Source organism: Oncorhynchus masou, chromosome 5 (genome assembly GCF_036934945.1).
Source record: "Oncorhynchus masou masou isolate Uvic2021 chromosome 5, UVic_Omas_1.1, whole genome shotgun sequence".
Taxonomy (NCBI): Eukaryota; Metazoa; Chordata; class Actinopteri; order Salmoniformes; family Salmonidae; genus Oncorhynchus; species Oncorhynchus masou.
The window spans coordinates 56,796,004-56,822,689 of record NC_088216.1 but is presented as its reverse complement, the minus strand read 5'-3'; the positions used below and the strand labels follow the sequence as shown (position 1 = coordinate 56,822,689).

The following is a 26,686-nucleotide window of genomic DNA, read 5'->3' as shown; positions in this document are numbered from 1 at the left end:
CATACTCGTCGCCAAACCCACTGGCTCCGGGTCATCTACAAGACCCTGCTCAGTAAAATCCCCCCTTATCTCAGCTCACTGGTCACCATAGCAGCAGCCACCTGTAGCACGCGCTCCAGCAGGTATATCTCTCTGGTCATCCCCAAAACCAACTCTTCCTTTGGCCGCCTCTCCTTCCAGTTCTCTGCTGCCAATGACAGGAACGAACTACAAAAATCTCTGAAACTGGAAACACTTGTCTCCCTCACTAGCTTTAAGCACCAGCTGTCAGAGCAGCTCACAGATCACTGCACCTAAATTATAGGTGGACTATAGGTGTCCAACTACCTCTTTCCCTACTTTATTTATTTAATTAGCTCCTTTGCACCTCATTATTTCTATCTCTACTTTGCACATTCTTCCACTGCAAATCTACCATTCCAGTGTTTTACTTGCTATATTGTATTTAATACTTCGCCACCATGGCCTTTTTTTGCCTTTACCTCCCTTATCTCACCTCACTTGCTTACATTGTTTATAGACTTTTTTTTTATTGACTGTATGTTTGTTTTACTCCATGTGTAACTCTGTGTTGTTGTATGTGTCGAACTGCTTTGCTTTATCTTGGCCATGTCGCAATAGTAAATGAGAACTTGCTCTCAACTTGCCTACCTGGTTAAATAAAGGTGAAATGAAAATAAGTAAATACATCTTTGTACTGAATGGCTGTATTCATACACCATCCAAAGTGTAATTAATAAGTTCACCATGCTCAAGGGGATACTTTTATTTTTACCCTTCTTTGCGAATCATTGGAAAACCTCCCTGGTCTTTGGTTGAATCTGTGTTTGAAATTCACTGCTTGACTGAGGGACCTTGCAGATAATTGCATGTGTGTGGTACAGAGATGAGGTAGTGATTCAAAAATCATGTTAAACACTATTATTGCACACAGAGTAAGTCCATACAATTTATTATGTGATTTGTTAAGAAAATGTTTACTCCTGAACTTTTTTAGGCTTGCCATAACAAAAGGGTTGAATTCTTATTGACTCAAGTGTCACGCCCTGACCTTAGATATCTCTGTTTTCTATATATTTTGATTAGGTCAGGGTGTGACTAGGGTGGGTACTCTAGTTTGTGTATGTCTAGGGTTTTTGTATTTCTAGGGTTTTTGTAGGTCTAGGGGTTTTTGTATATCTATGGTGGCCTGATATGGTTCCCAATCAGAGACAGCTGTTTATCGTTGTCCTGATTGGGGATCATATTTAGGCCGGTCTTTTTTCCGAGTGTGGGATCTTGTCTATGTTTAGTTGCCTGTTAGCACTAGTTTGTATAGCATCACGGTCCGCTTGTTTTGTTGTTGTTGTTGTTTTTGTTCATTCATTCATTAAAAAGAAAATGTACTCATACCACGCTGGGCCTTGGTCTTATCCTTATGACGAACGTGATATCAAGACCTTTCAGCTTTTCATGTTTAATTCATTTGTACAAATTTTGAAAAACAGAATTCCACTTTGACATTATGGGGTGTTGTGTATAGGCCAGAGACAAAAAAAAAATTCAGGCTGTAACATGACAAATTGTGGATACTTTCTGGAGGCACTGTAATTCTTTCTCTGGCTGTAAACCATTCTAAAATTCCTTCTCCACATAGCAACCCATGTGTAAGTAAAAGTTGTGACACCCATTAGAGAATGTCCACCCTGCTCCAGTAGATGCTCCTGATGCTTGCAGAAGAGAGAGTATTTCCTGCCAGATGTCCTGGGAGAAAGGCCAGCTCTTCTAGTGGAGGCCAGTGACACGCAAGGGAGCCATTTCCCCTCTTGTACCCGCCCACCCACAAGGGGCCATGCTTATGCATTCACACAGTCAGACACACTCTCTCTCTCTTACCTGTCTAAACCAGCTAGTGTGCTTTAGCACAGCTGAGAGGCAGAGGCATGAGCTCAGAGTTACACCCACCCACCTAAACCTACACACACCTGTTTCCCGGTGACACACCACCTTCACAGCTTCAGAGGACACAGCCCACTGCTTGGGAAACCAGCCATCCATCTCTCTGTCTTACACTCTGCACCCCATTTATCAGGACAGGCCCAGATGTGGGAGGGGAAGGTTGGGGAAGGTGGGTAACATTTGCTGTCATCTCCCCATGATTGCATAATCACAGTCAGCTCTTCAATGTGACAAAGGAGAGAGGACGTGAGAGGAGAGAGGAGGTTTGAGGAGAGGAGAGAGGAGGTTTGAGGAGAGGAAACTGTCTCGCTGTACTGTTTGTTTGGCATCCAAGCCTCTCTCTCTCTCTTACTACTCCATCTCTCCTCTCTATGTGTCCTTCCTCTCTATGTGTCCTTCCTCTCTATGTGTCCTTCCTCTCTCTGTGTCCTTCCTCTCTCTGTGTCCTTCCTCTCTATGTGTCCTTCCTCTCTATGTGTCCTTCCTCTCTCTGTGTCCTTCCTCTCCATGTGTCCTTCCTCTCTATGTGTCCTTCCTCTCTATGTGTCCTTCCTCTCTATGTGTTCTTCCTCTCTCTGTGCCTCTCTTTGTCTCTTTACCACTCCACTTCCCACCTGCCTCATATAAGGCTGTTTGTTAGTGGTTCTGGGAAGGTGATAAAGGAGTAGGTGAGGAAGGGAGACAAGTTTGGGGGAGTTTGAGGGTAGACTTGCAAACACCTGGGTCACTCCCAACATGGAACTTTCCGACCAGTCTGTTCCCTATTGGTGTAGGTGTTTTTGTCTACACTGTTCTCTACCCCATACTATTCTCACGTCGGGCCTGAGGAAGACTCAGTGTTTATTGGCAGTGGCTGGGTAATTCCATCCATCCTTTCCATTATATTGTCATTAATAGAAACAAAAACAAGGGACACTGAATCCTCCAGCCGTGGCCTGTACGACCTAGTAATAAGCGGGGAGTGAAGGAGGTCACGCAAACAGTACATAGATCATAGCACCGCTACACATAACAGGATCAGAAATACCCTATGTGTGCCAATTTCACCCAGAGAGAGAGATAAATAGAGAGAGAGAACGTTCCCTCTACAGACAAGATCAGGTGGTGAACTGGGAGAGCAGAGCCATGATTAAGGGCAGTGAAACTGAGTCCATACTGTGTGGCCCAGGAGAGAGGGATAGAAAACTTCCCATCTTATAGCAGGCTTTATAGAGCAATACAATCCTATTACATTTATCCTTCTCTGTCCTCTCTGCTCCAGGTGGCAGACATGTTTCTTGTATCCTCTTTTCCATCCCTCCCCCTCTCTCACATCTCCCCCTGGCCCTGGGCTGGCCTCAGCTCCCATCAGACTGGTGGTAAAACTAGATGTGACGCCCAGGGGGGTGCAGACAGTACATGATAGCACAGATCTCCATACAACCCCACAGCAGAGCTCCTACACTACCTGCTCTGGTGGGGAGTGGAGTTCTCTCTCCCACTTCCTCCCTCTTTTCATCCTTCAACCCCCATGAAGCTTGATGAAGCTGATTGAACTGCTACCTCTTTGCGCACCCCACTAAGCACCCACTCACATATACCTTGGTCAGGACAGGAGGATCGCTCTGCTCACACCTCAGGACATATTAAATATTCACAATGCCTCCAAGGAGACAGGGGAGGGGCCGCTAGCGCTTACTGAAACAGGAGTATATGTGGGCAGGGTGGGGAGGATTGCATGTGTGTGTCTGTATGCTACTGAATTTATAGACATGTACTGTGTGTGTGGTATGCACACAAGTGAACAGGAGTGAATGTGTCTACATCTCACCTGAATTAATGTTTGTCCTGTCTTGTATGTGAATATCTGCCAGATGTAGCAGTAGTGAACGGCAGTGGATCCGCAAGCTCCTTTACCTCATCATTTACTCCTAATGACAGGCAGTGAGGTCATGGGGACATATCGTCCCGTTTCCTGTTTGCGTAACACTCAGTCACCAGAGACACATCTAGACCTGCACCAGAGACACATCCAACCCTAGACCCCTGCCCTGCCTGTCCTTTCAACCCTGCTGTTCCTACACCCCTTCCCTGCCTGGCCGCCTTACAGACACATCCAACCCTGCTGTTCCTTCACCCCTTCCATGCCCCTTCCACATCCAACCCTGCCCTTCACCCCTGCCCTGCCGCCTTACAGACACATCCAACCCTGCCATGCCTGGCCACCTTACAGACACATCCAACCCTTGTTCCTCCTTCACCCCTTCCCATGCCTGGCCACCCTTGTTCCTTCACAGACACATCCAACCCTGCTGTTCCTTCACCCCTGCCCTGCCTGGCCGCCTTACAGACACATCCAACCCTGATGGTCCTTCACCCCTTCCCTGCCTGGCCAACTGCCTCCAACCCTGGCCTTCACCCCTTCCCTGCCTGGCCACAGACACATCCAACCCTGCTGTTCCTTTACCCACTGCCTGGCCTCCTCAGACACATCCTACCCTGCTGTTCCTTCACCGCTGCCCTGCCTGGCCACCTTACAGACACATCCAACCCTGCTGTTCCTTCACCGCTGCCCTGCCTGGCCAACTTAGACACATCCAACCCTGCTGTTCCTTCACCCCTTCCCTGCCTGGCCACCTTACAGACACATCCAACCCTGCTGTTCCTTTACCGCTGCACTGCCTGGCCTCCTTACAGACACATCCAACCCTGCTGTTCCTTCACCGCTGCCCTGCCTGGCCACCTTACAGACACATCCAACCCTGCTGTTCCTTCACCGCTGCCCTGCCTGGCCACCTTAGACACATCCAACCCTGCTGTTCCTTCACCCCTTCCCTGCCTGGCCACCTTACAGACACATCCAACCCTCCAACCCTGCTGTTCCTTCACCGCTGCCCTGCCTGGCCACCTTACAGACACATCCAACCCTGCTGTTCCTTCACCGCTGCCCTGCCTGGCCACCTTACAGACACATCCAACCCTGCTGTTCCTTCACCCCTGCCCTGCCTGGCCTCCTTACAGATACATTCCAACCCTGCTGTTCCTTCACCGCTGCACTGCCTGACACATCCAACCCTCCTTCACATCCAGACACATCCAACCCTGCCTTCACCGCTGCACTGCCTGGCCTCCTTACGGACACATCCAACCCTGCTGTTCCTTCACCGCTGCCCTGCCTGGCCACCTTACAGACACACACGCTATGATTCAGTCACCTTGAGAATACCTCCCACTCCCACTTACCACAAATCAACCCTACTCCTCTCACATCACTGATCCGGCAACTGCCTGGCTCCCACACCCACACAAATCGCCATCTTGTGGGACCCTGATGCCATCTCCACACACACACACCTCACATTTCCTCCTCCAGGAAACTCACACGTTTCTGCCACACTGCCTGATTCCCTGCTTCAGTCAGTAACTCTAGTCTAACCCATCCACCTCTGTAGAGTGTTGTCTTTGCTATGAGTGGCCTGGGTATACTTCTCTCTGAGTGAATCCATGTCACTGTGATCTCTTCTCTGCCTGGCTGGCTGGGACTGGCACTGCGCCCAGACTGGAGTGGGAAGATGCATTATGGGAGAGAGATTGAGGGGGAGGGGGGCTGTCATGCTTCGGCTGCTCTTCTATAGTTAGCACACACACACACCTGGAGTCAGTTTCAAGGCTGCCGTTCGTATTTAGTACGAGTCATTAGGCACGCTGCAGCCCTGTCTGCTCGTCAGGCCACATTAGCCATGATCTGATCAGTGTGAGTTCCCCTCAAAGGCCCGTTTTAGAACCAGGGCTCAGGAGCCAAGAGCTCCCTGTTCCCTTGTATGCTACTTTACTCACCCACTCTAGCCAGAGAGATGTGCATACAGTTCCCATTCACACCACACTGTGCTGCTTGGATTGTAGTTGATATACACTGAACTAAAATATAAATGCAAAATGTAACGTGTTGGTCCCGTTTCATGAGCTGAAATAAAAGATCCCAGAAAGTTTCCATACGCACAAAATGATTTATCTAAATTTTTATGCACAAATTTGTTTACATCCATGTTAGCGAGCCATTCTCCTTTGCTAAGATAATACATCTACCTGACAAGTGTGGCATATCAAGAAGCTGATTAAACAGCATGATAATTACACAGGTGCACCTTGTGCTGGGGACAATAAAAGGCCACTCGAAAATGTTCAGTTATGTCACACAACACAATGCCACATACATCTCAAGTTTTGAGGGAGTGTGCAATTGGCCTGCTGACTGCAGTAATGTCCACCAGAGCTGTTGCCAGAGAATGTAATGTTAATTTCTCTACCATAAGCCGCGTTCAATGACATTTTAGAGAATTTGGCAGTATGTCCAACCGGCCTCACAACCGCAGACCACATGTAACCACGCCAGCCCAGGACCTCCACATCCGGCTTCTTCACCTAAAGGATCGTCTGAGACCAGCCACCCGGATATCTGATGAAACTGTGGGTTTGCACAACTGAAGAATGTCTTCACAAACTGTCAGAAACTGTCTCAGGGAAGCTCATCTGCTCGTCATCCTCACTAGGGTCTTGACCTGACTGAAGTTCGGGGTCGTAACCGACTTGAGTGGACAAATACTCACCTTTGATGGCCACTAGCACGCTGGAGAAGTATGCTCTTCATGGATGAATCCCGGTTTCAACTGTACCGGGCAGATGGCAGACCGCCTGTATGGAGTTGTGTGAGAAAACGGTATGCTGATGTCAACGTTGTGAACAAAGTGCCCCATGGTGGCGGTGGGGTTATGGTATGGGCAGACATAAGCTACGAACAACAAACACAATTGCATGCTATCAATGGCAATTTTAAGATGCCGTGATGCCGTGACGGAATCCTGAGGCCCATTGTCGTGCCATTTATCCACCTCTATCCCCCCATGTTTCAGCATGATAATGCATGGCCCCATGTCGCAAGGATCTGTACACAATTCCTGGAGGCTGAAAATGTCCCAGTTCTTCCATGGCCTGCATACTCACCAGACACTGTCACCAGTGGTGGAAAAAGTACCCAATAGTCATACTTTAGAAAAAGTAAAAGTCCCCCAGTAGAATCTTAAAGTCTAAAAGTATTTGGTTTTAAATATACTTAAGTATCAAAAGTACATGTAATTGCTAAAATATACTTAAGTACCAAAAGTAAAGGTAAAAGAATAACAAATTTCAAATTCCAAATATTAATCAAACACGGCACCATTTAATTTTTTATTTACAGATATCCAGGGGCACGCTCTAACACTCAGACATCATTTACAAACAAAACATGTGTTTAGTGAGTCCGCCAGATCAGCCACTGTAGGGATGACCCAGGGATGTTTTCTTGATAAGTGTGTGAATATGCCTGTCCCGCTAAGCATTCAAAATGCAAAGAGTACTTTTGGGTGTCAGGAACGTATGGAGTTAAAAGTTCATACTTTTTTAAAGAATGTAGTGAGGGAAAAGTAAAAGTTGTCAAAAATATCAATACAGTGCCTTCGGAAAGTATTCAGACCTCTTGACTTTTTCCACACTTTGTTACGCTACAGTCTTATTCTAAAATGGATTGAACTTCGCACAGCCCTTGAAGAGGACAACATTCCACAGGCTACAATCAACAGCCTAGTCAACTCTATGCGAAGAAGATGTATGGGGTCAATCTCACGCCATATGTATTGAATTCAAAATTAAATAAATCGTGAACATGAATTACCTGTTGCACAACGTTTGGCGCAGGTGTTGGTGACTGGTTCGCCATACACCTGCGCCGAACGTTGTGAAACAGGTCATTCATATGTCTACCTAAGTAGTTAGATGGTTTGTCATTAAATGTATTAGATAGACATGCTTCTAATATCCATACATTATTGACACGTGACTGACAATTTTGAAGTACGTTAGCTAAAACACTAAAACAAGGTGACGTCAGAACGTCTACTTAAGTAGGCAATAGAAAAAAAGCCTGTCTATCATGTTCATTGATGGGTTAAGATGAACCGTCACTCGAAAACTAGCGGACCAATAGAGACTCATTGTCTACGCCTCCCTCTAAACCCCGCCCTTCATGGAAAAATAATGCCAAAACTCGAAATCGAAAAGACTGGCAGTGAAAGCAAAGAAACAGACATTTAAAGCAAAGATACGTGTAGTGTAACCAAAAGGTTGTACATGCAGGCAAGAGCATAGGCAAAATTGATTCAATAGGATTGGTTGCTGGGAAGGTTAACAGAAAATTATTTTTGCATTTGTTTTCAAATATTTTCTTTAATCATTTGCCAGACAGTTTTGCTCTCGCTTTTAAATGATTTGCTTACAAGTTTTGGGGTTTTGCTTTTGATGTATTATTTTTGTTTACAATTCTATCCATTTTGCTTTCAATTGTTTGGTTTTTGATTTCGACATCCATTATTTCACCCATTCTCGAAAATATGTTTACATTCTCAACTTTATTTTTCATGTTCTCAATTTATTTTATTTTGAATTCAATACATATGGCGTGAAATTGACCCCATAGAGATGTGCGCGCTGCATGAGGTGGTCATTCCAGATACTGAATGGTTTTCTGATCCACGCCCCTAGCTTTTTTTTAAGGTATCTGTGACCAACAGATGCATGTCAGTATTCTCAGTCATGTGAAATCCATAGATTAGGACCTAATACATTTATTTAAAATGACTGATTTCCTTATAGAAACTGTAACTCTGTAATTGTTGCATGTTGCGTTTATATTTTTGTACAGTGTAATTGACCTGGATTCTCAGTGCGTGGAGCTGGCTCTATGGCTTTACATGGTCCACGTTCTAAAACTTAAGCTCTCCCCATCCCGGCGTTGTAACCCAACACTGAGTGTGAGAGTGTGAGAGATAAACATCTACATGTAGACGAGACACAGAGAGCAGGTTGGATGAATCTTTCAGTAGGGCAAGCAGATATCTCTGCTTTATTTAATGCTATAACATAATACATTTAAAGATGTGATAATGTTCACGTGATATGGTGTGTTATGTCTTGAAGTGTGTGGAATGTTGTGGAATGTCATTTATGTTTTGTCCACAGGCAGAGTTACAGTATTGCATGTCTGGATGTCAGGCGTAATGTGCACACGTAATGTGTCATGCATGAGGTACAGTATACCTAACGACCACATCAGCCAATGTGTGTCAGTTTAAGTGTGTCAGTGAAATACTCAAGAACCACAAACACTACACAGTATTAGAGGTCGACCGATTATTATTTTCCAATGCCGATACCGATACCGATTATTGTAGGACCAAAAAAAGCCGATACCGATTAATCGGCCAATTTTATTTTTTATGCATTTGTAATAATAACAATTACAACAATACTGAATGAACACTTATTTTAACTTAATATAATACATCAATAAAATCTATTTAGCCTCAAATAAATAATGAACATGTTCAATTTGGTTTAAATAATGCAAAAACAAAGTGTTGGAGAAGAAAGTAAAAGTGCAATATGTGCCATGTAAAAAATATAACATTTAAGTTCCTTGCTCAGAACATGAGAACATATGAAAGCTGGTGGTTCCTTTTAACATGAATCTTTAATATTCCCAGGTAAGAAGTTTTAGGTTGTAGTTGTTATAGGAATTATAGGACTATTTCTTACTATCCCATTTGTATTTCATATACCTTTGACTATTGGATGTTCTTATAGGCACTTTAGTATTGCCAGTGTAACAGTATAGCTTCCGTCCCTCTCCTCACCCCTATCTGGGCTCGAACCAGGAACACATCGACAACAGCCACCCTCGAAGCAACGTTACCCATGCAGAGCAAGGGGAACAACCACTCCAAGTCTCAGAGCGAGTGACGTTTGAAACGCTATTAGCGCGCACCCCGCTAACTAGCTAGCCATCGGTTACACCAGCCTAATCTCGGGAGTTGATAGGCTTGAAGTCATAAACAGCTCAATGCTTGAAGCACAGCGAAGAGCTGCTGGCAAAACGCACCAAAGTGCTGTTTGAATGAATGCTTACGAGCCTGCTGGTGCCTACCTATCAAATCATAGACTTAATTATAACATAATAAGACACAGAAATACGAGCCTTAGGCCATTAATATGGTCAAATCCGGAAACTATCATCTCGAAAACAAGACGTTTATTCTTTCAGTGAAATACGGAACCGTTCCGTATTTTATCTAACGGGTGGCATCCCTAAGTCTAAATATTCCTGTTACATTGCACAAACTTCAATGTTATGTCATAATTACGTAAAATTCTGGCAAATTAGGCGGCCCAAACTGTTGCATATACACTGACTCTGTGTGCAATGAACGCAAGAGAAGTGACAATTTCACCTGGTTAATATTGCCTGCAAACCTCGATTTCTTTTAGCTAAATATGCAGGTTTAAAAATATATACTTCTGTGAATTGATTTTAAGAAATGCATTTATGTTTATGGTTAGGTACAGTTGTGCAACGATTGTGCTTTTTTCGCAAATGCGCTTTTGTTAAATCATCCCCCGTTTGGCAAAGTTGGATGTCTTTGTTAGGAAGAAATAGTCTTCACAGTTCGCAACGAGTCATGTTAGCAGGCAATATTAACTAAATATGCAGGTTTAAAAATATATACTTGTGTATTGATTTTAAGAAAGGCATTGATGTTTATGGTTAGGTACACGTTGGAGCAACGACAGTCCTTTTTCGTGAATACGCACCGCATCGATTATATGCAACACAGGACACACTAGATAAACTAGTAATATCATCAACCATGTATAGTTAACTAGTGATTATGATTGATAGATTGTTTTTTTATAAGATAAGTTTAATGCTAGCTAGCCAACTTACATTGGCTTCTTACTGCATTCGCGTAACAGGCAGTCTCCTCGTGGAGTGCAATGTAATCAGGTGGTTAGAGGTTGGACTAGTTAACTGTAAGGTTGCAAGATTGAATCCCTGAGCTGACAAGGTAAAATTCTGTCATTCTGCCCCTGAACAAGGCAGTTAACCCACTGTTCCTAGGCCGTCATTGAAAATAAGAATGTGTTCTTAACTGACTTGCCTAGTTAAATAAGGGATAAATAAAGGTGTAAAAAATAATTTTTTCCGATTAATAGATCAACCTCTACACAGTATCCTTATAAACACATTGGAAATATAAGGAGACATACAATGACAATATTCAATGGTCAGATAGACTTCATCCTTGCCAATAGGTAAAGTGCAGTTTACACTTGAAATGGTGTGAACTTGAGTCATTAACGGTGATTGGTTGAGAGAATCGTTAATGGGAGCAAATCCCCTTTGGATCTAATGTGTTTGTAGATTTTTATACATCACTTTGGTCCCTCAGGATCCTGACAAGATGAAGAACATGTTAGGTGTGGCTCTGATTGAGTTTGAACTGTCTGGCCTTTAATTCACTCTATTTTAGCTGGGGCATTGAGCTGATGCTGGAACACTATAGCCCAGACTGCCTCTACCTCTTTGTCTCTTTCTCTCTCGCTCAGCCTCTCCCTAAAGGCCAGGGTGGGTTTGCAGGCACCTCACCTGCCAGGATGAATTAAAGCTAATGAATGCTGAGCGGTGCCAGGGAGTAATCCTGCATTCCACTGAACTGGGACAGGGACCTCCACTGTGACCTTGTGTCGAGATGACACACACACTAGCTGGGAGAGGACTAATAGGTGTGCCACACCCAGCGTACATGGCCCTGATCTGAATGCGCTCTGTTAATCCACAACACCTCGTCCAGATCCTGATGTACTCAGCATGTAGTACTCATCATCCTGTCCCCTGTAACTTCCACACAGGTTCAAATGCTCTTATCATGCAGGGGAGTCACAGGCTGTGCTGTGAATCTAGGTCTCTAGTAGTCTGCTAGTAGGACAGACTCACTTTGCAAGGTGCTTTGTAGAAGAACTAGGACAATAAGTCTGAGGGAGTCAGTCCGTCTGAAGGTGAGAGGCAGATGGGAGGGACTGAGAGAATAGGCAGAAGGAAGGAGAGGAACAAAGTCACACATTTGACAGGGATATGACACCACAATTTACAGCTGCACAGCAAATTTGAAATAAAAAAACGTAACACCCACAGTGTTAAATTTAAGAGTCTCTTAGTGTGTACTGTATATGTGACCATCCGAAATAGTGTTAAACTAACACTTTTAAAGTGTTGATGAACTAACACCCTAAGAATGTTTGGTCCCTAAAACCATGGGCAACATCCGACTTAAATTAACATTTTATTAGAGCTGATGCTGTTACACTTTCTCAGTGTCAGGGAATTAACACCTATGGTGTTACAGTAACTTGCTTTGGGGTGTTGTTTTAACACTGTAGGGCAGGGATGGGAAACTTTGATGGGGTGGAGGCCACACAAAAAATATATATGGTTTGCGTACCCACATCCAAAGCCTCCACATTGCAAGCAAAACATTGTAGTGGCCCCCCTCTAGACAGAGAGAAAACATTTTTGCATGACTCAATAGGCACGCTGCAGTCCTGTTTAGAGTTAATTTTGTGCAATTCTACACATTTTGCTATGGTGTGTAGAATTTTTTTTACAATTTTAAAGCAAGTTTGCTGCATTCTACACATCTTGCCATGGGCCAGAGAGAAGATTTAGCAATTTTATAACACATTTCATGCAATTCTACTCATTTTTGCCATGGGGTGTAGAGCAAATGTTACAGTTTTAAAGCAAGTTTCATGATTTCTACACATTTTGCCATGGTGCGGAGAGTAGATTTTGCAATTTCATAACACGTTTCATGCAGTTCTACTCATTTCGCCATGGGGCGGAGTGAAATGTTTGCAGTTTTTAATATGAATGGCCCCCCTCTAGACAGTGAAAACAGAGAGAAAACATTTTTGCATGACTCAATGTTTAGAGTTAATTTTGGGCAATTCTACACATTTTGCAATGGTGTGTAGAGAAAATGTTACAATTTTAAAGCAAGTTTGCTGCATTCTACACATCTTGCCATGGGCCAGAGAGAAGATTTAGCAATTTTATAACACATTTCAAGCAATTCTACTCATTTTTGCCATGGGGTGTAGAGCAAATGTTACAGTTTTAAAGCAAGTTTCATGATTTCTAACTCCCAACCATGGTCGGTTGTAATACAGCCTGGAATCAAACCAGGGTGTCTGTAGTGACGCCTTTAGCACTGAGATGCAGTGCCTTAGACCGCTGCGCCACTAACCCCACTAGCATCAACACTCAATGATGGTAGATAGCCTAGTGGTTAAGTAACCAAAAGGTTGCTGGTTGAAATCTCTGAACCGACTAGGTGAAAAATTGGTCGATGTGCTCTTGAGCAAGGCACTTAAACCTAATTGCTCTTGAAGGTCACTCTGGATAAGAGCGTCTGCTAAATGACTAAAATGTAAACAACACTTTTTTACCTCAACACCAAGAGTTTAACGCCCGCAAATTTGCTCAGATAGGGAATGCTGGTAATACACACACCATCTTTGGATCAATGTGCACCCTCATCTCATGTGTGTTCTGTCAATCACAAGCCACATAAAAGACGAGAAGAGTCCATTTTTAAGCTAAGACTACCGTACAAAGGCGGGAGGCAGGGGCGCTCCAGTACAGTAGGTGGCTAGCTAGGATACCGGTAAACAGTGACCTTCGCCCCGCCTTTCGGGCACTGCTTTCCTGCAGTTCTGATAATGAGGCCAGGTGCTTAGCAGGCAGGAGCGAAGGACACTGTCTGCTAGCTAACACTGTGGTACACATCAGGTGGGAGGTGGGGGTGATACCGGTGTCTGTCTTACTAGGTCACCAGCAGACAGTGGCATTTGCCATCGAAAAACTCAGATAATACCAATATTTTAATCGCATATCAGTGGAAATCCAGAACATCAAAAGTGTCATACAAGCATGAGGATGACGTGCAAAAGGGGGGGGGGGAATTCATGCATGAACAAATGGGGTGCTCGAGGGAGGAGGTGGGTCAGACCAGGCAATCTAAATCACATTTATCTTTGACCTTTTTTCTCTTAAAGAGCTGGTAGTCCTGATATAACAGTAACCTTTTCATAATGTTCAGGAGGAATCAGTCAGAGAGCTAAATGGGTCATGAATTAATCATATTCTTCAGGTGTCAGCCTCACAAAATGACTGTTATTATTTGCCGCAGCCATAATCAAGAAGTTTAAAGCGTCGTTGAAAAGTAATTTTGTCCCACAGTTGGATTCAGACAAAAAAGTGTTGAAATGATTTGGCATTAATGTTCTACATGTCAATGCACTGACATTTGCATGTTGTCTTGGTTGTGTTTCAACAGGTCCTGGCCATCATCTCCATCCTCTTTATCGTGCTGTCAACCATTGCCTTGTCTCTGAACACCCTCCCGGAGCTGCAGGACATAGACGAGTTTGGCCAGGTGACAGACAACCCTCAGCTAGCTCACGTGGAAGCGGTGTGCATTGCCTGGTTCACCATGGAGTACCTGCTCCGCTTCATCTCCTCGCCCAGCAAGTGGAAGTTCTTCAAGGGTCCACTAAACATAATAGACCTGCTGGCCATCCTGCCCTACTACGTCACCATCTTCCTGACTGAATCCAATAAGAGCGTTTTACAGTTCCAGAACGTCCGGAGGGTGGTGCAGATCTTCAGGATCATGCGTATCCTCCGTATTCTGAAGCTGGCCAGGCATTCCACAGGGCTTCAGTCTCTGGGCTTCACCCTGAGGAGGAGCTACAATGAGCTGGGCCTGCTCATCCTATTCCTGGCCATGGGCATTATGATCTTCTCCAGCCTTGTCTTCTTTGCCGAGAAGGACGAGGAGGACACCAAGTTCAAAAGCATCCCGGCCTCCTTCTGGTGGGCTACCATTACTATGACTACGGTGGGGTATGGGGACATCTACCCAAAGACTTTACTGGGTAAGATTATTGGGGGTCTATGCTGCATAGCTGGAGTGTTGGTGATAGCCTTGCCCATCCCCATCATCGTCAACAACTTCTCAGAGTTCTACAAGGAGCAGAAGAGGCAGGAGAAGGCCATCAAACGGCGGGAGGCCCTGGAGAGGGCCAAGAGGAACGGCAGCATCATCTCCATGAACATGAAGGAGGCGTTTGCACGCAGTGTTGAGCTCATGGACGTAGTGGTAGAAAATAATGGAGAGAACATGGGGAAGGTGCAGGACAACCACCTGTCTCTTAGCCACAGGAAAGAGACTCCCAAGAGGACCACCTCAGAGTTGGGCTTCACTCAGTCATTAGAGCCCAGCTCACCAGACAAAGCCCATCCCGCCAGCCCTCAGAAACTCAGCGCTCAGAAACTGGAGGAGATGTACAACAAGATGGCTAAGACCCAGTCTCAGCCTAACCTGAACAGTAAGGACAAGGGGCATTTGTCTAAAGCGCCCAAGAAGAGAGACGAGATAGAGATGGGTATCATCCCCACAGAGCCTGCCCCAACCACAGACATGAGGAGCATGTCCAGTATTGACAGCTTCATGAGTTGTGCTGCTGACTTCAACGAAAGTGCTCGCTTCTCCCACAGCCCCAGCACCATTGTTCCAGGGAGGGTTAGCACCAACCCCGTGCTCGAGACCACCCTGGAGCACGAGGCCATGGTGTCCCCCCACAGCGCCACCAAGGTCCCTGGAGGACGAGGCTCCAAGCACGGCCTGTTCTCTGACAGCCCCCGGGGCCTACGCTTCAGCAACCCGCTAAAGAACCGCTCCCTCAAGGTCAACTTCAAAGGCGGGGACGCAGACCCTTCCTCCTCCTCCTTACCACAGGGGCCAGGGGGCGGGGCCCTCTCAGATAGCTCTGCCCTCTCCCTCATGAGTCCTGAGGTGTCTGTCTACACCACTGCCAGTAGCAAGACTCCACCCCATGAGACCCTGATCCCGACAGTCTTCACATTCCATGACGCGTCCATCAGTAAGTTCATTGATGCTGACACGGACGAGGAGGAACACCTCCATGATAGCTCGGGTACAAACGCCTCCCAGAGGCTTCTGGGAAAAGCCAGCCCCAAGCTCAGCTCCTACAGCAGCCACCACCGCGTGGCCAACCACCTGGAGGGCTCCCAGAGAATGCTGGGTAACAGTGTGTTCCCCTTGGAGGCCCAGTCAGGTGGGGGACAGGGGAATCATGTGCTCTCCCGGGGAGAGAGGAGTCGTTCAAACACCCATAATGAGAGCAAGTGAGGTAGGGGAGGGAATAGATAGTACAGTCAGGACCCAAACAGGAGGACATTGTGCATAACTCTGCAGATCTGGTCACACACTGTAGATTTAGGCATTACTGAATCAGCATTGTGCTAAAAGAAATTTTGTTGATTTCCTTGAGTTTTCTTCCTCAAAACTGGCCTTAGTTATATGTGACTATGTGTATGCATAGCGTGCACGAGTGTTTGTATGTCTGTAGGTGTATGTGTATGCAGGATGATAGGCAGATAAACATACACACACAGTTATGCAGTATTTTATGTATATTGTTTTCCTTTTTTATAATATAAATAGTATATTTTCTTTGGTCTGTTATTTTATGACTCTATCTGAGAGGTGAACTTTCATCCTTGTTTATCAACAGTTTGGTTCAGCCATTAGAAAGGTAACGGCCACTTTTGATTTCCTGTCTGTTTCCTCATTCCCATCACACCTCTGCCTCCCACCTCCCGCCTCCTGGGTAGCACTAACCGCATTAACCGAATATTTTCAATTCTGTACAGGGTATTCTTTGTTGTTTTGTTTGTTTACTTATTTTGTTTGTTTTTGATTGTGTGTGTTTTATCCAGACAGGTTAGGGTTAGGTTTAACCCGCTCTCCTTTATATTTTAATACTCTCTCAGATGTGTGTTTGTGGTTGATTGTCATACTTCATATCCAATCACCATTGATACTGGGGAGGGGATAATAGCATCCATTTAGGCTGGATTGAAAGTACTGAAAACACTCAGATTTTCCATTTTTTAAAGTTCCACATTTGTACAATTGATAATACTGTACAAGCATATAACTCAACAAGAACATGAAAAAAGAACACACTCATTGTACAAAAAGTTATATTTTTAAAATATATTTTTAGACTGGTATATTAGAAGAATTAATTATGCTAAACTCATATATTTGCATTTCAATACATTGTTTTATTTTAGAGAGAATATTACAAGATAATGAAATTGTATTTTTTACTAGTAGTTAGGGTAAATGTTTGTCCTTCTATCCTTCGTAAATGTGAATAACTTTGTATAACACTCTGTTAAATCCAGGGCATCTTTAATCATATCATGGATCCACAAAATGTTATTAATTAATTATAACAACAATAGTTTCAAAACAGCAGAATGTCTGAAATATTTCATGAAGCCATGGACCAATTCAAACACAGCAGAGATGAAGGGAGAAGGGAGGAGTGGAAATACGGAAGGGGGAGATGGTAAAATGGCACACAGGAAGAAAGAATAGGGAAGAGCACTTTATTTTACAGCGGGAATCATGATCACATAGGATGACTTCCACACTATGGATGGTAGAGCTGGGGACCAGCTGCCAGAATTCACAACAAGCATCATATGGCCACATACACAGACACTGACAAACACAGAGCCACTCACATGCTCACAGACATGCAGTCAACACATGCTCCTACACATGCAGTCAACACATGCTCATACACATGCAGTCAACACATGCTCATACACATGCAGTCAACACATGCTCATACACATGCACTCAACACATGCAGTCAACACATGCTCACAGACATGCAGTCAACACATGCTCATACACATGCAGTCAACACATGCTCACAGACATGCAGTCAACACATGCTCACAGACATGCAGTCAACACATGCAGTCAACACATGCTCACAGACATGCAGTCAACACATGCTCACAGACATGCAGTCAACACATGCTCACAGACATGCAGTCAACACATGCTCACAGACATGCAGTCAACACATGCTCACAGACATGCAGTCAACACATGCTCACAGACATGCAGTCAACACATGCTCACAGACATGCAGTCAACACATGCTCATACACATGCAGTCAACACATGCTCAAAGACATGTTTTATGTGGGTTCAATCTAAACTTAACCTATCCCAGTACATCTCATAGGTAGTATCTGATACAGACCACATTTCCAGCTCAATATATCCACTACCCTCATACACCTTACAATGTTAAAGATACGATTTTAATTTAGCCTTTAAAACACCCGGCTAAACACTCAATATAGAGTGAGAAAAAAGTGTATTGTTGACTTCCATAGTCCTATTTTTCTATTGTCAGACTACATGCAAAGAGATAGGTATTTCTGTGCCTCTGCCAGTAACAAACTTGCTTCCCTCCCCCATCTCCACTCTGAAAAGTCTGTCACTATAGTCTCAGTTTAATAGAGCTCACATGACAATTCAATAAAGTGTAAAGCAAATAAACACAGATAACTGGGTCACCATGCTGTCAGGGTGTGGTATTAAAGCACACAAACAACCAGACACGCAATACACACAACACACACACACACTGGTAGCACACAGAGACACACACAGCAGTAGTGTGCTGCCCCATAGACATACACACATAATTTTGAATAACCAAAGCCAAACACAATCACACATGAGGGCATGGCCTACTAAAGAAATATACTATCAAAAATGAAAAGAGATCCCTAGGGGGAGTGGTAGGCTGGTGTGACCAACCATTTAGTTAGTTACAGTCAGATGATGAGAGAACAGTTGGGCAGAGAGCTGTCTGTTCCTCCTGATGTCTGTAGCTATTCATGTGGACCTCAGGCCCTAGTCCAGCCCCACTTTATATCCATAGCCAGTCCACTATTAGATGATTTTATCCCTAACAATGGAATATTGGGCCATTTAGTCTGTATTGTAATTAATTGAATAAGCATTACAGAGCATTGTAGGACACTTGACCTCTGAACACACACCCGGTAGAAAGACCATTACCCCCTGACTTACCAGAGCAGCATTACTTCCTTTAAGACACATATTAAATATAGATCACTTTATCATCTATGTTCATGCTTTTCAAAGGGAAGATGGCTATTAAATCAATAGGACAACTGTACCGAGTCAAGGAATAATGCCTGTCTGTTTGGTGACTCAAACACTGAGGGATATTTTGAGTGTGTTCCATTCTTCTGTTTAACACAGAACACAAGAGTGTTTGTGATCATTTTTGTGTATTTCCTACTGAAAGGGTTGCACTCTTGAGCATGTTTGTGTATAATGACAATGTGCAAATGATGGTTGTTTTGAGGCAGGTTTTTGGATTTGAATCCATTTCTCTGGTTCCATAAATACCAGTCTGGGCAGGGCAGTGGAAAGATCAGGCCACCAACAAAGTGGCTTAGGTACACCTGTGCCTTTGGCAGTTCAAGTCACAGAGTTCTTTGAAAGTAAACGTTTTAAAGAGTAAAGTATCAGGGAAAGGTGGAATTGGCATTTACAAGAAAACAACAGGCCAGGTAAAGTTGTGAGAGGGTTCCGTTGTGGGAACTGCAAATCCATGGATAAGTTGCATTTTAGAGACAAGAGGGTAGGCCTACAATGTTCTCTTATTGCAAGGTGTATTATTATTCTCATAAAATGATATTATAATATACCTGCTTCATCCGTTTCAGAATGCTTTGTCAACTGTCCCGTTCTCTATAGCTGAAAGTCCTCGGTGGCATCTAACCTTGAAGTCGGGTTCAGTTCTCAAGCCTCCACAATTCACGTTCAAAACATTCGGTAATTGCTTCAGTGAGTGGGCCCCTAAGTAACTACTGATTATGTGCATAACATCAAGGCCCAACACCCCCTGTATTAAATCCAATACAAACTGAATTCAGACAAATGATTCATTCAAAAATGTATTTGGATCTTTCCTGTATTAGTAGTCTTCTAGGTCTAGGATATTGATGTATAACAATCAATACATTGTAACAAAGTTGGAGATGGGGAAATGGGAGGATATATGCATAGATCATACGAAAGTCAGGGTCTCCTTCCACAGAAAATACTACAGTAGAGCTCATTCACACATGGTAAAGTCAAATTTAACAATCAATCAATCAAATGTATTTATAAGCCCTTTATTTATTAAAACTAAATAAAAATTGTCACAAAGTGCTATACAGAAATCCAGCCTAAAACCCCAAACAGCAAGCAATACAGATGTAGAAGCACGGTGGCTAGGAAAAACTCCAGAGAAAGGCAGGAACCTAGGAAGAAACCTAGAGAGGAACCAGGCTCTGAGGGGTGGCCAGTCCTTTTCTGTGCCGGATGGAGACTATAAGAGTACATGGCCATTTAAGGCCAGATTGTTCTCCAAGATGTTCAAACATTCATAGATGACCAGCAGGGTCAAATAATTCAGATTTCAAACCACGCATAATGGTGATCATGATTCCTGTTTCTCTTTTACACTCTGGTGTTGGATGAACTTCTATGATTTTAATGTGGCTTTTATTTGTTTTTGTTTCCCATTTTCTTTTGTTATAAATAAATGTGCTCTATTGGACCCTGAGCTATCTCTTTGAAACGGGCCTCCTACTTGGCCCAACCAAACACACGGGCTCCAGACAGACTCATTAATAACATTCTTACTACATGCTTGTAAATATGATGTCCCCAAAAGCACAATTAATTATTTATTTGATTCATCATTTTATTTCATCATCACCAACTACCAAACAATCAGATGCAGCCAACTGCTAATGCTCCACAAACTGAACAGAATTATCCCCCATTTCCAGAGAATTTATCCTCCCCTCCGCTCTCACACGCAGCCCTCTATGCTGTCCTTTTTAAGTTTCATGCTTTGTTTGTACCAGTTAACTTTCTAGGCTCTTGTCTCTGTGGTGTTCTGTTGTTTGACGCATGTAGCGCTACCAAGTTGTGACACAGAAACTGTACATTTCTTGTACATAGCAAAAGCAAAATGTCTATGATCTTTTTGAATCAATGTTCTCCCTTTACTGACTGAAAACGAAATACAAGTCCAGAATGAAATATCAGTCTCTGTCTGTTCTTGTTGGTGTGTATTTATAAATACATCAACGCATTTCAAACAGTGTCCAGTTCCACTAAAAACTGTGAGGAACTGAATGATATTTGCGTGAGATGTCAAATGTATACAGTATCTGCTATCTAATAGCGCCCTCCAGTGTCCGAGATCTACATTGTCAAAGCATACACTCAACGAATTAAATATTTCTGTCTCTCGGCTGGTCTCTCTCTCCGTATCGCTCTCGGGCGGTCGGTCTAATCAATAATGCAAAGAGGGAATTCCAGACCTCATTATTTTTTCATTAACATTTTATGAAGCAAAGCCCTGCCCTGGAATCACTGCATTTCAGGCATGCCACTAACTATGTTTCCATATATAGTTTTTATGTGAGTAAAGTCATACCATAAAAAAACAATCACGACAGCTGTGATGGAAACAGGAAGTTTTGGTACAATTTCACAAATGTCGACCGATAATTTGTTCGTTCGACATGGTATGATCTTTTTGTGTGGGTAAACTTAATTACACCTTTATGCGCAAATATTGATATAATAACCATTATATCTAAGTAAACTTGGAGTCACACGGTGACATGGTGTGTGGTCCTCCCACTAGAAATCGGGAAAACATGCAGTTTATGATGAACTTCACAGGGTGGCGAAAGTGCACGGTATGAACTTGATGCTCCTTTCCAATAAATGTCGAGGGTCTTATTATGGTGACATGATGATCGATGCTTGACTGCCGTTTGACATATACAAATATTGTCACTCTTATCCAAGGGTGAAAGTAGATTTAATTTGACCTCCTTTGTGTGCACGCGCGTGGTACAAAAAAATGCAGCTGAGCGGCCCTGTACGTTCTGCCGCGGTAGGCGAGACAAAACATTGCCACCCCCATTCTATCCCCGGTAAACTATAATAGTGTACAGCAGCCGCAAGCAATAGATTTGGTCTTCGGCCATTTTTTTTCTCGGCTAATAGTAGGCGGAACAGAACATAATAGCAGCCCACTTCATATGCCTATGCTCCAAATTAAACAGAATTTTAACACATCTGGTTAGTAGGCTATACAATGTCAATAACATATCCTACTATTTTCAATCTGATTACAGTGATAAAATCCCCAATGTATCTATTAAATACGTTTTTTTGTGCGTTGGTTGGGAAAAAGAGCTTGCTATAAAGAGAAAATGTCGCTTTGAAAAAGTCTCAGAAGAAAGCAGAATAATGAAAATAGAAGATTCAGGGAGGAATGGACAGAGAAATAGGCATTCTTACCATATTTCTCCAATGCCCAACCATAATGTCTCGTTTGCAATGAAGCGGTTGCTGTTTTCAAATCGTTAAATATTAAATCTAAGCATGGTACTTTCAAAAGTTACCTTTCCACCCAGAGGCTCTAACGACGCAGACAAATGTAAGCTTCAACTGCTGCTTAACCCAACAACAGAAGGGCTTCCCTAAAAGCTGCCTGGGTTTAAGCATCTTCTCTTTTCAGAAAGTGAAAAGCTCAATTAGTAAGGACAGAATAGCAAAGTACATTTTTTTGTCTTCTCGAATATCGAAGGCTGCAGCTCAGCTTCAGAATGTCAGAGACGAATCAATAAATCTCCATATTCATCAGTCACGTATTTTGTGGGCATTAAAGCTTGTGTCCAGCATGAGGCATCACGGAATTAAGCATTGTAGAACGCTTTATTTTACCTGGATCCTTTTTTTTACATATATATATTTTTAATTTAAAGATAACAATAGCTATTATTTTTTCCCCTTTTAGAAAGGTTATGGCATACCCTCACTCAGTTTGAGTCCTGGTTTTAACCAAACACACCAAGCCCCTCTCAGACTTTAGGGAGTGCATGGTGACAGTATTGGAGGATGTGTCTATACTGACAAATCTGTGGATAGCATAATTGCATCTGTAATAGGCTCAAACAAAGCCTTCCTGCTGTTAGTGAAGTCGAATTCAAGTTAAGACAATTGTTTAAATGTATTACTTTCAGCACCTTTTGCTGTCCATCGCTGTTTGATTATGCCGCATCCGCTCCAAAGCTGATGTCTGCCCGTTTGCCTTTTTAGTTGACTTTCTTCTGCACTCTCTCCTTATTAATAAGTTAATGATTTTAAAAGTCTGTCTCATGACATTGTAATACATTTGGTATCCAGTGTATGGGCTGCAGAAAAACCTCATAGGGTACTACTACTCTTTCTACCCTAGGCTACATAATTTATGTAAAATGAATTTCAACTCAAATCAAATTGTATTTGTCACATGCGCAGAATGCAACAGGCATTCTTACCTTACCGTGAAATGCTTACTTACAAGATCTTAATCAACAATACAGTTCAATACAATAGATTTAAGAAAATATTTACTAAAAAAACTAAAGTGAAAAATACATTTGAAAAAGTAACACAAGAAAATGACATAACAATAACGTGGCTATATACAGACTGTTAATGGTACCCAGTCAATGTGTGGGGGGGTACAGGTTAGTCGAGGTCATTTGTAAAGTGACTATGCATAGATAATAAACAGCAAGTAGCAGCAGTGTAAAAACAATGTAAATAGTCTGGGTGGCCATTTGATTAATTGTTCAGCAGTCTTATAACAGGCGGTGATGCAACTGGTCAGGATGCTCTCCACGGTGTAGCTGTAGAACATTTTGAGCTGTAGAACTCTGGAGCTCTGACAGAGTGACCATCGGGTTCACCTCCCTGACAGAGACCCTTCGCCCCCGATTGCTCAGTTTGGCACTGTCAACTGTGGGACCTTATATAGACAGGTGTGTGCCTTTACAAATCATGTCCGATCAATTGAATTTACCACAAGTGGACCAATCAAGTTGTAGAAACAGCTCAAGGATTATCAATGGAAACAGGATGCACCTGAGCTCAATTTTGAGTCTCATAGCCAAGGGTCTGAATACTTATGTAAATAAGGTATTTCAGTTTGTTGTTTTTTTATACATTTGCAAAAATGTCTTAAAACTTGTTTTCGCTTTGTCATTATGGGGTATTGTGAGTAGATTTATGAGGAATATTTTTATTTAATCCATTTTAGAATAAGGCTGTAACAAAATGTGGAAAAAGGAAAGGGGTCTGAATACTTTCTGAATTCACTGTATATTATTTAGTCATTATATAGGCCATTTGGGCATGGTTCACAGATTTTTGGGTTTGGAACCTGACTTCCTATGATCATATGTAGAAAATGGACATAACACCCCGATTTGGTACTTTAATACTTACATGTACCATTTGAATGTTATATATGCCATTTGGACATGGTTCTCTGACTTTTGGTTTTGGAACCTGACTTCCAATGATCATATGTTCCTAAACGGACATTTTTCCCATTTGGATAATTTAATGTGACAAGAGGACATTTTGCCCATTTGAAGTATTATATGCCTGACATGGACATAACATAGACCTTATGGATAAAATCACATAAAATAAGACAAAACTATATCCATACTGCTCTTTAGTAATGGATCATTGACAAAGAACAAATAAAATGTGAAAACGGTGCAAAACGTACTTTCAAATATGTTTTTGAAATTTGTAATTTTACCCTTGAGATGTTACTTGCTGTCCATTTGCCTTATTGTTCCTGACGGTAGAGCGCACGCGCCATTTATAGGATGTTTAGTTTATTGCATGGTCCATTAGGCATATGCCACTTGCAATACGTTTTGGACGATCTGCCGTCCAAATCATTGGTATTTGCTTGTGTGTATATGGTTTGTCCAATGGCAATAAGTTGCCATTCATTTTTGCCCATAAAGCATATGGTTTCCCATACCATAGCACAGAAAAGCAACAAATAAAGCTTGACTTGCACTGGGTCAGTTGTTCGCTCTGGAGTTTTCCAAAGAGGGGTTTGAGCTTGAGCTCTGGGACTGCAACACCGCAGCCAACGAGCAGAATGCCAAGCTTGCCCGGGAACTGGGGGCCCAGGCGCACACCTACACGGTCAATGCTTTCCCGCTGGTTGAATATTAGAGACCACTGAGCAGGTGCGGCGTGAGGTCGGCGATGTCACCATGTTGGTGAACAACACTGGGGTGGTAGGATGAATGCTGCTGGAGTGTCCTGATGAGCTGCTGGAGAGGAAGCTCCTCGTCAACTGCCATGCGCTCTTCTGGGTGAAACTACAGAAATTACCTGCACCACATTAATTTCACGTTAAATGCTGAGATAAAATGCGTGTTAGAAATAAAATCAGAGCATCAAAAAGCATCTCTTTGAATGACATAACTCGACCATTATACTTGTGCACTGTGTGCAATTGTGCAGACAATGTTTGCGCACTTAAATGTGAAAAGTGGAGTATGTAACGTCAGTTGAGGACATGCATGCCTCTTGAATTCAAGGCATGCATGTCACCAATCCAAAATGGCACACCACCAATTATGATGGAATGTGAATCTTTTAGTCCCGTGCTCAAAAAAATGGAGTCCCTCCCAATTTGTAAAAAATAATTTGGGGTCAGGGGCCCTCTAGCAGCCAGGGTCCCTAATGTCGCTTATGCCTGAAGCCGGCCCTACTCGGCTGCTCCACACCATAGAGGAACAAGCAAGAGTTATTTTGCAAACCCGATCAGTAATGTGCGGTTTATAGGCCAACATATGTAGCATGCTCTCCTTTTCACCCCTCAGGACTACTGTGCAAGTAAATTTGGGGAGGTGGGGTTTCATTAACCAATGGTTTTCTGGCAGAAGAGGGCCTGGACTGCATCAAAACCACAGGTCTGTCCTTATATTGTCGACACTGGCATGTTCACTGGCTGCGAGATGAGGTAAGACACCCTTGTTGGCCATCTAGTTCCACAATGATGCCATGACCTGTGCCATTGAACCTACTGCATCTCTTTTTGCTCTCTGGCACGCTCAACAGGAAGGATCTGCAGGGTTTAATGCCCCCCTGGACACAGTGCAGACAGCCTTGGCTGCCATCCTTGGGGACAAGCACATGATCGTCATACTATGCTTTATGTACATGCAGTACCCTGAATTTAAAAAAATAAACTCAAGTGATATGTTTCCTTGACCAAAAAGTAGTTAGACACAAGATGTTGAACTATAGACTGCAACGTTGGCCTCCCAAGGAAGCAAAGTTTCACCTACCTCATCCCCACAGTTATTATTTATTTACTTTTCTGCTCTTTTGCACACCAATATCTCTACCTGTACATGATCATTTATCAATCCAGTGTTAATCTGCAATATTGTAATTATTCGCCTACCTCCTCATGCCTTTTGCACACATTGTATATAGACTCCCCCTTTTTTTCCTACTGTGTTATTGACTTGTTAATTGTTTACTCCATGTGTAACTCTGTGTTGTCTGTTCACACTGCTATGCTTTATCTTGGCCAGGTCGCAGTTGTAAATGAGAACTTGTTCTCAACTAGCCTACCTGGTTAAATAAAGGTGAAATAAATAAAAAATAATTTTTTTTAAAGTACCACTTCATGTGAAGTGACAAGTGCATGCTGCCCTTCAAGGTAATGGAGCAGAAGGCTGCCACTACCAACAGCCATGCTAAAGCCTCATAGGACCAATCCTTCCTGCCCAAATGGGTTTTGTCACCAAATACCAACACCATCTGCACACCAAAGGGTAAGTTGAGACAATCTTACTACACCCTGACAGGATATCTGAAGGGTGAGAAAGTGCATTACAGCAGCTGTTATCACTTTTTGATAAACTTGTAAAATCTTCATAACAGGTTGTCAGGGTAACAATCTACTGCATCAAATGCCATTCATGTGAATAAAATAAATGGAAATGTGTATT

The 26,686-nt window shown here is 43.1% G+C and overlaps 1 protein-coding gene across 1 annotated transcript in view; it reads left to right on the top strand.

Moving 5' to 3' along the window:
• Positions 1-16,061, top strand: part of LOC135527441 (potassium voltage-gated channel subfamily B member 1-like) — an 87,288-nt gene extending 71,227 nt beyond the window's left edge. The window contains exon 3 of the mRNA XM_064955970.1: positions 14,184-16,061. Coding sequence (XP_064812042.1) covers positions 14,184-16,061 — 1,878 coding nt within the window. The remainder of the gene's footprint in view (positions 1-14,183) is intronic.
• The last annotated feature ends 10,625 nt before the right edge of the window (positions 16,062-26,686 follow it).